Source organism: Narcine bancroftii, chromosome 3 (genome assembly GCF_036971445.1).
Source record: "Narcine bancroftii isolate sNarBan1 chromosome 3, sNarBan1.hap1, whole genome shotgun sequence".
Taxonomy (NCBI): domain Eukaryota; kingdom Metazoa; phylum Chordata; class Chondrichthyes; order Torpediniformes; family Narcinidae; genus Narcine; species Narcine bancroftii.
The window spans coordinates 299411957-299425985 of record NC_091471.1 but is presented as its reverse complement, the minus strand read 5'-3'; the positions used below and the strand labels follow the sequence as shown (position 1 = coordinate 299425985).

The window sequence follows — 14029 nt, the reverse complement described above, 5'->3', positions numbered from 1 at the left end:
CTGGTCTACTACTTAGTTCCTTTCTCAAATATGCAAACTGCCAAGTCCTGGATCTGCTGTTCCAAGTTGATTTCTATGCATTCTTTGAGAACTTACAAGAGAATTAAAGTCAAATAACAATTTGTTTTGTGAGATTATATGGTTGTCAGTTATGCACTATTTTTACAATTTTAAACTTTAAGTGCATTATGTCTCTCAATAAAGAGCATAGTATACAACTGAAAACTAAATGAAGCTATACACCACCTAACTCAACCACCCAAACTCTCCCCAGCTATACCTAGCAATATGGAGTCAAATTTTAATAACACCAGAATAAAATCATGTCAGACTGTACAATTTCACTGTTCAAAACTAATATTTTCATGCAATTGGAAAAAAAGTTGATTATGTAGGCATGATTTAAACAATGAAAAATTATAGATATTTAAAATGCAAGCATATTCTGTTTGCTATGACCTGCTTCACTGAACATTTTGGATGACTTTCATCAAGTTGGTACAACACAGAAATGGATCTTTCAGCCACCACATATGCACTGACATTTTTGCCTATCTGGACTAATCCTATGTTCCCCACATTAGGGGCAAAGTAATAAGATTTTCCAATTCTTATTCAAGATACAAATTTCTCAAATCTCAAACAGTGTCTACCTAAAGATAATGAAAATATGGAACAGATGATGGTGGAGATTAAACAAGGGTTATCCAATATTCCCTGAAAATTAATATACTTAATGTCATGTAATTAATCTCTGAAGAAATAAGACTGATAGTTTATTTAAAATGCTTCCTGCTTTTTCTCTCCCTAGGCAATTTGCAGAGATGAACATTTCTAACCGGGATTTCGTTGCTATTCATGGATACTGGATTTTTTTTTTTTAAATGGCTGAATAGATTCCAGATTTATGAAGCCTAACAAGCACTAATGTATCTTTACTGGGATAAAACTGCTTTAAAAAAAAAATCTATGACAAACTGAAAAAAAAATGTGTCAATGACAAACATTTCATCCAATCAATAAATTTAGATTTGGTCAATGAAGACATGCAACCTACTTAGTATTTCACAATTTTAGACTGTAAAAAGTAAAGCAGCATTAATACAATTACCTTGTGAATTCATTGAGTGAACTGTGTGACCATGTAACGTTGAAGGAGCCATCATGAGGCATAATATCCATGGTACAGTCCTCCAAACAACTTCCATAATTAAGTACACTAGGATCAGAGAAGCAAGTGTTGTGCCAAGCTAAATCACACCGTGCCAACATGTCTTCTCTCCAAACTCTATTTATGTTTGGATGCTATTCTCTAGGTTCCCAGTGGCCATTTCTGAGCATAGCTAAGTATGCTGTAAAGCAGTTGACTTTATTCACTTAGAGCACTTTTCCATATAATATACAACATCGAGAGATCTTCCGTGATGCAATTTCTGCAAGAAAGAAAACACATAAGGTCTGATAATAGTGGAGGCCTTAAGTAGATGCCCATTTGTCAAGGAAATTCAAAAAGTACTTTTGTACTGGCCCTGTTGTTTACAATCACATGAACAGATTTCAAATGTTTACTTTCCAAACAGCTTGCTTGGAAGCAATTCAACTCACATCAGTCAGAACAAGACTAATCATAAAGAAAATGACTGCGGATGTTGGAAATCTGAAATAAAAACAATTAAACGTTATGAGTACTAGGTAGGTCATCGAGCAGAAACCATTTCTTTCTAAGCATGTGCTCCTTGACCCATGAACATCTGCAGCATTTTCTATTTTTTTTAAATTATAAATGCTTTGGAGTGCTATCTATTTTATTTCTTTTGGTATGATAATGCTTTAATAATATTATCTCAGTACCTTAGATGCCCATCATTAAACCAATAACATATAGTGCCAACAATTTAGTTTACTTAATATTCCAACTTTATAAACTGTAAAAATAATTCATCTCTGATTTCTGACCCACAAGAATCTTATTCTATCTCAACTAAAAATATTCATTTTCTTGATTTTAATAACTGAATAAGTCATTTGATTTAAAATGTATATATTCCTAGAACTATATACAAACTACCCCAGTCCTGAAAACATCATTCGCACAATGTCCAAAAAATGTGTTCTAACTTCTGTACATTGCATTTACTGTGCTCTCCATAATGTTTGAGACAGACATTTTTTCCCCCTTTATTTGCCCCTGTGCTCCACAGTTTTAAATTTGTAATCAAACAATTCACATGTGATTAAAATGCATATTCAAGATTATTTATATATATTTTGGTTTGACCATGTAACAATTATGGTGTGTTTTTTTAATACATTGTTCCCCCATTTCAGCGCGCTAATAATGTTTGGGACATTTAACTTCACAGGTGTTTCTGATTATGCAGGTATGTTTAACTGTTTCAATGGTGCAGGTATAAGAGACCTCGGCTTGCTTCTAAGATTTTGATCACCTTTGAAGTCTGTAGTTCCCATTTTTCAACATGAGGATCAAATTTGAGCCAATAAAAGTCAAAGAAGCCATTATGAGGCTAGAAAACAAGAACAAAGTTATAAGAGACATTGCCCAGGCCTTAGGATTAACCAAAATCAACTGTTTGGAACATCATTAAAAAAAAGCACATACTATTGAGCTCAGTTAATCACAAAGGGATTGGCAGACCAAGGAAAACCTCCACTGCTGATAGAACATAGAAAAATACAGCGCAGTATAGGCCCTTCGGCCCTCAAAGATGTGCTGACCCATATATTTCTTCCTAAAACATACTAAACCTTCCCTACCTCATAACTCTCTATTTTTCTTTCATCCATATGTCCAAGAGTCTCTTAAATGCCATCAATGTTTCAGCCTTTACCACCATCCCCAGCAAGGCATTCCAGGCACTCACAACTCTGTGTATATAAAAAAAACTTACCGTTGACGTCTTCCCTAAACTTCCCTCTTTTCACTTTGTACACATCTTCTGGTGTTTGCTAATCCTGTCCTGGGAAAGATTGCCTCTCAACCTTGTAGATATCAAGTCTCCTCTCATTCTTCTATGCTCCAAAGAGAAAAGTTCTAGCACTGTTAACCTTGCCTCCTAAGACTTGCTTTCCATTCCAGGCAACAACCTCTGCATCCTCTCCATGGCTTCTACATCCTTCCTAAAATGAGGTGACCAGACCTGAACACAATACTCTGTGTGGTCTCACCAGAGATTTGTAGAGTGGCAACGTGACCTCTCTACTAAGTTCAATTCCCCTATTAATGAATCCCAGCATCCCATAGGCCTTCCTTACTATCCTATCAACCGGTGTGGTGACAATGAGGGATGTATGGATTTGAACCCCAGTGTCCTTCTGTTCATCCACACTCTGAAGTGACCAACCATTAACCCTGTCCTCAACCTTCTGGTTTGTCCTTCCAAATTGCATCACCTCACATTTATCCAAATTAAGATCCATCTGCCACTTTTCTAGCCAACTCTGCATCCTGTCTATATCCTCTTGTAACCTTCAGCTCTATCCACAACTCCTCCAACCTTCGTGTCATCTACAAACTTACTGACCCATCCTTCTGCCTCTTCATCCGGATCATTTATAAGAATCAGAAAGAACAGAATATATTCTTGCAGCATTCCACTAACCACCAACCTCCAGGCAGAATACTTTCCTTCCACTACTACTCTCTTTCTTCCTGCAAGGCCAATTTTTTAATCCACACAGCCAAGATTCCACTGATCCTGTGCCTCACGACTTTGATGAGTCTCTCACAGGGGACCTTGGCAAATGCCTTGCTAAGATCCATGTAGACCACATCTACTGTCCTATCCTCATCAATTTCTTTTATTTTCTCAAAAAACTAATTACTCATGAGGCATGACCTTCCCTTCACAAAGCCACGTCGACTATCCTTGAGTAGACTGTACTTCTCCAAATGCCCATAGATCCTCTGTATTAGTTTACACAACACTGGCACACTGGTCTGTAATTCCCAGGATTCTCCCCATTACCTTTTATAAACAAGGGGACTGCAATGGCCATTCCCCAATCCCCTGGTACCTCTCCTGTGGCCAAGGAGTATGCAAAGGTCATAGCTACATCCTTTTCTCTCACTTCTCAATGCAGCCTGGGGTATATTGTATCCGGCCACAGGGATATTAATCTTGATGTTTTTCAGATGATCCACATTGTCTACCACACAAGCCTGCTCAATTTCAACCTCATCATGATCAAGGTCTTTTCCTCTTGTGAATGCTGACACAAAGTATTCATTTAGGACCTCACCAATCTCCTGATACGAGTTGTCTCCTTTATGCTGTCCACTTTAATTCTCATCACCCTCCTGTTCTTCACATATACACAGAATTTCTTGGGATTCTCCTTATTTCCACATGCCAAGGCCTTCTCATGCCCTTTTGAGCTCTCCCCTCCTTCCTGGCTACCATATACATTTTATGAGCACTTCCGGTTTCCAGCTTCCTATATCTAATGTATGCTTCCTTCTTCCTCTTAACTAGTTGCCTGACCGGTTTTGTCAGCCACAGTTCCCTTTTCTTAGTATCTTTTCCTTGTTCCAGTGGGACAAACCTAAACTTCCTCCATATTATTTCTGTGCTTTCACCCTTAAACACCTGTTTTCAATTTATTCTCGATAGTTCTTGCCTCATCCCTTCATAATTCTCCCTTCCCCAGTTTGACTGTTTTTATCCTTTTGCATAGCTATGTTGAAGCTAAAGGAGTTGTGGTTGTTACGACAGAGCAGCATCAATAAAAATTCACGAGCATAATGGTATTTTTAATATACGTGTGCGTACACGTGTGCGTACATATACACACACATATATAGTTAATTTTCTCTCAGAAATCTTGTGTTGAAACCTAGAATCTTTATTGTTGTTCTCAAAACTCACGATTTCTTGTAGTTGTTTTCAGAGATTTCTTTCTTCAGTCAAGAACTTCCCTCTCTTGCATGGATTTGATGGAACTTGCTTTATATGTTAATTTCATACCCAGCAAGGGTCACATGAAGTGACCATTTAAAAATGGATAGGATAGAACTGCCCTCTTTTGACAAAGAGACAGTGAAGTGACTTTTTCTTTAAAACTATTGATTCTGTGCATCTCTCATGAGAAGGAGAATACAACACAACAGTGAAGGCTACTATATTTCTGCCTTCAATTGATAACTGGTACAATATTAAAGATGCCTTCTTGGAGGCATAATCACATGACATCACTCTTGGTTCTCTGAAGTCTCATCTCTTCTAAAAGTATGAGTTGATGGTTCCAATTTGTTTGCTCACGTCATAAGCTTTTTGACATGGCTTTGTGTATACACGATCTGTGATGCAAAAGCCAGCTTGTTTGAACAGATGCCATCTCTCAACAAACACCATCATCTTTAGTTTCAATGAAGAATCACTTCTGACTAAGTTTGTTTATACAGCTTGTGTGTGTGTGTGTGTGTGTGTGTGTGTGTGTGTGTGTGTGTGTGTGTGTGTGTATAATTTTATAACTAAAGGTTAATTGTAGCACAAATCCATCACACCTTCCAACAGAGAAAATGTTAAGCTTTTTAAAGATCAAAATTTTAATCTGCAATCTACCATTTATCTGGTAGATTTTAATCTTATATTATACAATATAATACAAACACTGAAGAAACATGCACATTCAACATTTTGAAAGCCAATCAGCAATCACATTACCCTTGCAAGTTATCATTAAATAATATTTTTTGAATATTTTATTTTGGTTTTTATAGTCAAAGTAATTCCAACAACCAATAAAATCTTTTTCAACATTTATGAAATGTACAGTCTGTATTTTACCCCATTTGTCTCCAAACATATAACTAACTATACTGATTATGCATTATACAAATACTAGTTGGGTAAAGAGCCCCCACTGAAATCTAAAATGAACAATCCAATTAAACAAATAATACACGTAAGGATTAAAAAGGGAAAAAACTAAATCAAAACTAAAATACAACAAACTAAAAAAAAGGACTAAAAAGAAAACATGCACGTCTCCTGTGCCATGTTCCATTTCCTCAACTCCTCTCCTTTCCCTGCTGGGACAGATTTTTATAATATCCATATTCCGAGTGGAGGGGGAGCTAGTCAATCTACAAGCCCATGCATTTCAGATATGGTTGCCATACTTTAATGAATGTGTCATGTAATCCCCTTAGATTTCAAGTGATTTTCTCCAAGAGAATGCAATAATGCATTGCTATATACCATCATGTAGCATTTAATTGGTCCACATAACCATTATACAGTTCCTGGCTTCTGTCAAAGTGACCTTCGTGAACTGAATTTGATATTTGGGCAATCTAAAACTCACTTTTACAATGCCTCCCAGAAGGCACAACTCCGGATCTTGTAATTTTTTTTCAGAATATTCCTAGATCTTCCCAGAAGGATCTCACATTTTTACATAGTGGGGTTGGGGGTGTCTGTGTGCATCCATTCCCTCCCCCTAAATCCCCAGTAAAGAAGGAAGAATGAAAAAGATACAAGATGCAAGAAAAAAGACCAGAGATTGATCAGAGTCCTTTTCCAGAAATCATATTCACCATCAAATAAAGAAGGTCACCAAGGATTGAGGTTACCAGAGAAATAGTTAAACATTCATTTCAACAATCTGCAAATATGAGCACCATATTTTCCAATATATATATGGTATCTATTCCTTAAGCTATTGGAATTTGTTTTCAAGTAGCTTATAGCTACAAATTTCCACATTCCATTTCTCCAATCCCAAGTCTTTATCTGATTTCTAAGTTACAGCAATACATTTCTGAGATACTGCCAAGGCCATTTTAATTTAGGTGTAAAACCTTTAATATTACTTAACAGAAATAGCGTTGGATCCTGCAGGAATTTGATCCCAGTTATTTGTTCTAATAAATTACTCACATCAAGCCAGAAAAGGAGATTTTGGGACAATGACAAGTAGAATACTTGTACAAGTAGAATACTCACATCAAAAACATAAATCTGGTAATACTTTTATCCAGATTTACCTTATACACAGAGACCTTCCCATAAACATCCAGTGTGATCTTCAGCCCAGCCAATGACCCCCTGGGGTCCATCAAATACACTAAAACATCATCAACAAAAAGGTCGACTGTGTTCCACCTGCCCCACTATGAACCCCTTCATGTCTGGATCCTGCCAAATGGCTTCCGCCAGTGGATCAATTGCCAATGCAGGTACACAGTCATTTATCTAGAACCCTTGGGGGACAGTGGGTTCTGATTTAAGATTTCTCCGTAAGTCTACCCAAATTGTGCTGGCGTATCCACCCCCATCCCCCTTCCAGTTGCGCTGCCAGTCTCTCGCCCCACTTGCCAGATTTTTGAGCTTTCCGGATTTTAGATGTCCGGATAAAGGATTGTGCACTTGTATAATGGACAGCCCTGCCTACTGGACCCACTCAATGGAAGCACTGGAGACATCTTCCCATTTGTAATAAGTTCTGCTTGAGGTTCATGGTAGTGCATTTATCCAATTAATAAATCTTTGACCCAATATGCATTTCTCCAGTACCTTGAACAACAAAAATAAAATCAAAGGCTTTCTCTGGAGATACAACCACTCCTGGATCCACCCCCAACTGTGCCAGACCCACTATATTAAACAGTCTAGCTATATTATTTGCTGATTGCCTCCTTTCCACAAATCCAGCTTGATCTGGTTTTACTAAATTTCAGCAAATATTTTGCCAATGATTTTTGCAATAATTTTATAATCTGTATTTAATAAAACGAGGCAGGGCTCAATGGATCCCTGCCCTTTTTGGGGTATCAACATGATGCTTGCTGTTGAGAAAGACTCCAAGAAGGTATGCATCTCTGCCACCTCATTCATCACCTTCATAAGGGGCATTTGCAGATCTTTAAATTCTTTATAAAATTTGGTGGAGAAACTATCCTCTCACAGCGACTTGCCAGCTTGCAAATTTCTGCAATCTCTTCTTTAGAGAAAGGGGCATTCTACCTCTCTCACTCTCCCCGATCCCAATTGGTTAAGTCCAATAAAACCAAGACATCATCATATTCCAATTTATGCAATTCCTTGTAAAACCTTCCAAATATACATTTCTTTTGGTTTATATGAGATCTTGCCTTCCTCTGTTCAAATTGCATTAATTGTTCTTTAGGCCTCTTCCACCCTAATCTGCTAGGACAAGATTTTGTTGGCCTTCTCCCCAGCTCATAATACTGTTGTTGAGGTCTTAAAATCAACGTTTCTGTTTTATACGCTTGTAACGTATTGTATTTGAGCTTTTTGCTCACCAAATACTTGCATTTTTCTTCTGTACATGCTCTTTGGTAGTCCTTTTCCAATTGAACCATCTCCTGTTCTAGGGCACTAACCTCCTTCAGGTGCCGGTTTTTAATGCTTTTGGTATATCCAATGATCTGGCCCCTTTAAATAAGCCTTTAAGGTGTCCCATATTAAGAAATTATCCTCAGTAGAGGGGAAATTCATCACACAGAACAATTCTGTCTGGGCTCTGACAAAGCTACAAAATTTTATTTTTCCCATGTTTCCCATCTATACATCAAGGCCTGCTAATCTAGCATTATAATGGATAAAGTCAAGGGAGAGTGGTCTGACAGTAGCCACACCCTGTACTTGGCTTCCACTATTCTACCCTCCAATTGGGCTGACACCAAAAATAAATCAATTCTAGTGTAGGAATCATGTTGTCTTGAGTAAAAGTAGTAATCCCTTTCTCTCAGATTCAGTCTTCTCCAAATATCTACAAGATTCAATTCTTTTGCAAAGGACAGGGCAAACTTAACCTCCCTGGCTCTTGTTACTTTCTTCACTGACTTGCCCATGATCGGATCAAGACAAAAATTGAAATCCCCTCCAATCAAGACATTCTCACTCTCTTCAGTTACTTTCAAGAATACATATTGTATAGACTTTTTGACATGTCCAGGATTCTGAACATATTTGGCAATGTATCATTATGAATCTCCCCGCCAAGACTGAAACCATATCCTTGACCACCACTGGAAAATTCCTCCTTATCAAAATGGCCTGGAATTGGACAATGCAACCTTATCCACCCACCCTCTCTTTAATTTTAAATGCTCTTGTTCTGCAAGGTGGATCTCCTGCAAAAATACTATGTCCACTGCATCTCTTTTTAGATGAGCCAAGACACTCTCTCTTAATCAACCCATTTATCCAATTTACATTAAAACTCACAAACTGAATTGACTTCTCCAGACCACTAAATTATCCGTCTTGTCCCCTGATACTCAACCTCTGACCTGATCTCTTCCATAGATCCTTGGCACAGCAGATCATGCTCCAAACAAAGACTAAACAAGTTAACATACATAAATCCATATTCCAAAACCAAACAAAACACTTACCAGGAAAAAAAAAACCCTTCTTCCTCTCTTCTCCCCCCCACCCCTCCAAATTTGGCCTTACCCACTCTAGCACCAACAACCAAGCTATTAGCATCAATCTCCTCCTATTCTGAGAAATGCCCAACACTCCCAACTTCCACTTATACTTCCCTCCCCCCTCAGTGAGCTCCCCATATCTCTTCTTTATTTAACATACATAATCCCTTTCAAACATTAACACTGTATAAAGAAACACAGCCCTCCCATAGTCCTCACACTTTCAATATTTACAATTCATTCTTTCCCTGAATCCCTCTTTCCCCTTTATTTACATTTATTTCAAGTCTTGTAGTGGTGACAGGGTTCTTACAAAGTCCATTGCTTCCTTTGGGTCGTTAAAAAAAACCTTCTTTCCCCTCCTATCTTCAACAATGCTGAGTGAAGGAGGATAAATTCAATTCCTTTTTGTTTCAAACTCTTTTTTTTAAAAAAAAAGGAAATCAAACTCCTTCCTGCACTTCAACAACACCAGATAGAATAGGACATTCACCCCCCCATCTCATATTCCCCTTTACTTTTACCCCCATCGCCACCACCTTCAAAATCCTTTCTCTATCCTAATGGAGCAGAAGTCTCACCAGGATAGAGTACAGCCATTGGTGTGGCCCCAGGCGCGGGGCTTGAGACTGGTGGGCCCATTCTAGTACCAAATTGTTTCCTATTTTATCCTTCCACAGTATATCTGCTATCCATTTTTGCAGGAACTCCACCGTGTCTCTCCCCTCCTTAAACCCCACAATCTTAATTATATTCTTCCTATTAATATTCTCTAACGTATCTATTCTCTCCAACATATTTACTATATCCCTTTCCCACACAACCATTTCATTCTCCCCATCCAATCTTTCCTCTACGCTTTCAATTCTTTCCTGTTTCCATTACCCTTTCCGTTTGGCTGTTTAACCTTTCCTTAATTGCCCCTTGCCCGGACACCAGTGTCCTCAAAGTCTTTTTAATTTGGTCAATTGCCTCTAATATTTCCCTGCCTCTTCTGTGAGCTTTCCGTCACCATATACTGTCTTTTTTTCACCTCCTCGCTCTTCATCTTTCTCCTCTTCCAGCTCGCTCTCTGACTCTAGGCCACCCCTTCATGCATCTTTCCCACCACTTTCCCTCTGGATGCGTTTCTCCTGGAGTCTATGAGGCCCGAAGCCTCGGACACCCTCCAACACCTCTCACGTGCTGGTTGGAGCGATCTTACCAGATAAGTCTTTGTTTCCCTGGCACCTTTTCCCAGACCACAGACTCCTCCTCTCCGTCGCCAGTGACGTCCAACTCCCCCGGTCCCGCACCTCCAGGTTTCCCTCCGCCACTGCCATCCCAACCTCAACCTCCTTCCATTGCCCTTGTGTCTCTGTTCCTCCTGCCTTTGCCAGTATAGACATCTCCCTCTCAGCCTGGATGCCCCACCTCAAGCCTCCAAGCTCCCTGTCCTCGCTGCCATCACTGCTATGTCTGTTGGAGCCCTCTCCATCCCAGTCTGACCCCCCTCTTTTCTGTACTGCCGAGTCTCCCGTGCCCATCGGCAATCTCAACTCCTTGATTGCCGCCCTCACTGGGTGTCTTCCTGGGCTAGCCTCCTGCAAGCTGCCCTCACTCAACTCCTCCCAACAGAAAGGTCCCTGTTCAGGTGCCAACATTGCAGCCATCACCATCCTCAGCCTCTGTGTAGGCCCATTTTTGGCTTTGCTGTCTCTGCCATGAGTTTTTTCCACTTTCTCCTCTTACTACTTTTGTTTTATCCCCCCATTCTTTTCTGTCTTCACTGTTCTCTAAACTATCCTCTCTCTCTCTTTTGTGGGTTCCTATGGGGCAAGGGTGGGGGGGGGGGACTTTCTACATATTACCCTTTCTTTTCTAATCTTTTTACAGGGAGCTCTCCAACCTTGCTATGCCTCTACTGCTGCTATTTTGTCCTCCACCATTAAAGCAAATTCTTGCAAAATCAATCTCCAATTTAAAAATCATCTAGTTTTAGGTTTCATTTTACTCAAAAAATGAAAGGATTGTGATCAGTTAAAACAACAATCAATCCCATAGCATTGCAAATGTAAACCTTGAAATGCTGCAAACCCCATACAAGGGACAATCATTATTTTTCTATAGTAGAATAATTATTTTGTTGTTGATTGAATTTATTAGATACACAAGCCACTGGATGTTCAATATTATTAGTCATTCTTTGTAGTAGCACAGCTCTTGTAGCTTCAACTTTAGCATCAACCTGCTAATGAAAATGGCTTTTTAAAGTCAGGTGACTTAAGCACATACTTGTGACATAAAATAGCTTTCAGTTTGTCAAATGCTTCTTGACAAATGGTTGTCCAAATAAACGTTGCTCTTTTTCAAAAAGGTTAGTCAAAGGAAGAGCGAAATCAGCAAAGTTTTTACAGAACTTTCTATAATACCCTACCATTCCTAAAAATCTCCTAACAGCTTCCTTACCCATGATTAGGGGAAATTGTCTGAACTTTCACTAAGACAGATGCCAATTTTCCTTGACCAACAACATAACCAAGATAAGTAACTGTAGCATGGCCAAATTCACTTTTAGCTAACAGTAAGGTTCTTAAAGCTTATTGAACCATTTCTCTAATGCAAATATATGTGCTTCCCAGCTGTCATTCCCAGTAATCAAATAATCAATACAAGTATCTGTATGCTTTAAATCTTGAGTCACAGAATTGATAATTCTTTGGAATGTTTCTGTAGCATTCTTCATTCAAAATGGTAGAACATTGTATTCATAAAAACTTGATAAGGTCACAAATGCAGAAATTTCTCTACCTCTCCCTGTTAAGGAAACACACCAATAACCTTTTAACAAATCCATCTTCGTAGGAAATTTCATTTTTCCAACTCTATCCACTCAATCATTTACCCTAGTAATAGGATAAGCATGTGTCTTTGTTACTGTATTAACTTTCTATAATCAGTGCAAAATTTAACTGTCCCATCTGATTTAGACACAAGGATAGCTTTTGCATCTTCAACATCAAGACAAGTTATTGAAGTTTTCTGAGGCACATCTGGAAACAAGTTCCTAAATTTTTTTTTAAGTTATAGGTTTCATTTGTTCCTTTTCCTGGGGTTGCAGATGAGCCAATTTATCACCAAAATTCTGCAAAATACTCAAATAGACAAACTGGGACAATGCTTTCTTTCAAGTGACCTCAAGAATCAGCTTGTATGGTCTCATGATCCATAATCTCCTCATCTTCATGAATAACTAATACCTCTGGAGAAGGCTGCATCTTTCCAACATCCAAATTCTCAAAATAAGGTTTTAATATGTTGACATGGCAATTTGGTGTTTTAAATCTTCGATCAGGTGTTTTAACTATACAGTTAACTTCATTTTCCTTGGATTCTATCTCGTAAGGTCCTGAAAATTGTGGCCTAAATGGATTAGAATTCATTGGGAACATCCCAATGTTCCCATCCCCTGCTTTAAAAAAAATCTCTATCATTATTTTTTTTAAATTATAACAGACTTTTATTTTATCTTCAGCCAGTTTCAAATTCTCCTCAGATATTTTACAAACGTTCTGCAAATTATCTTAAAACTTCCGAACATAATCTAACAAATTCAACTGCACATCCTTATTAACCCATTGTTTCCTCCACAACATTAAAGATCCTCTAATTTCATGTCCAAATAAAATTTCAAAAGGACTAAAAAGCTAATGATTCTTGGCCAGACTCTCAGCAACTTTCTCAAAATGCTGAAAATATTTATCAACATCAGCCTCATTAAATGGAGGAAGTAACTTCACCTCCACTAGACTTAAAACTCTCACAAGAACCAAAAGATTGGTTTCCTCCTTTTCTCTTTTTGCTTTCAAACTCCCTTTGTTTTGCAACTTACTCAACACCATGTGATTCTAATTCTAGCTCCACCTTTTCTCCTCTCAAGCTACCTCTGCCTTTCAGCGTCATTTTTTAAAACTCTTCTTCTCTGTGCTTTTATGCTTATTTCCCCTGAATTCTAAACGTTTCCAATTCATTCTGCCTTTGGGCTTGGTCTTTCTCTCTCAATTCTATGATTTTCTAGCTCCATCTGTCTCAGCTGTAACTGCTGCTCAAGAGATTTACTCTCAGGAAATTGTTTTAATTCCTCCTCTCCAAAAATCCCCTCTTTTGCATAGTGGTCAGCTATAATTCTCTGGACTGCATGTTACAACTCTTGAGAAATAAGCAACAACTCACGCTTTATCGCCCCCTTCAAATCTGCAAAGAGTAGTGATTCAAATAAAAAAAACTTCCTAATATCCATTGCTGCTGATACCACATACATAAGCTTTCAAAAAAATGTTTTAACCAAAATCAAAACTTAATCGATCAATTTTGGTTAAATCCTGGACAAACCCCCAATTTTCTACAACATGACCAGCAGCAATAGAAATCCACCAAGACGATAAAAATTGTTTTTAAAATACCATTAACTATTAATAACATTACACTTCTTACTTAACCCCATTATGTATGTGTGTGTTGTGGGCGGGGGGGTGGGGCGCAAACCATTACAGTTTAGGAATGATTATGAAAGGTATATTTTTTAAAGTTCAGCCTCAGAATTCTTGTGTTGAAACTCAATCTTCACTG

At 38.3% G+C, this 14029-nt stretch overlaps 1 protein-coding gene across 2 annotated transcripts in view; it reads right to left on the bottom strand.

Moving 5' to 3' along the window:
- Nucleotides 1–14029, bottom strand: part of LOC138758974 (A disintegrin and metalloproteinase with thrombospondin motifs 6-like) — a 197027-nt gene that overhangs the window by 149867 nt on the left and 33131 nt on the right. For both annotated transcript variants that reach the window (XM_069928667.1, XM_069928668.1), the window contains exon 2: nucleotides 1112–1433. In XM_069928667.1, the coding sequence (XP_069784768.1) occupies nucleotides 1112–1208 (97 nt within the window). In that variant the 5' untranslated portion in view covers nucleotides 1209–1433. The remainder of the gene's footprint in view (nucleotides 1–1111; nucleotides 1434–14029) is intronic.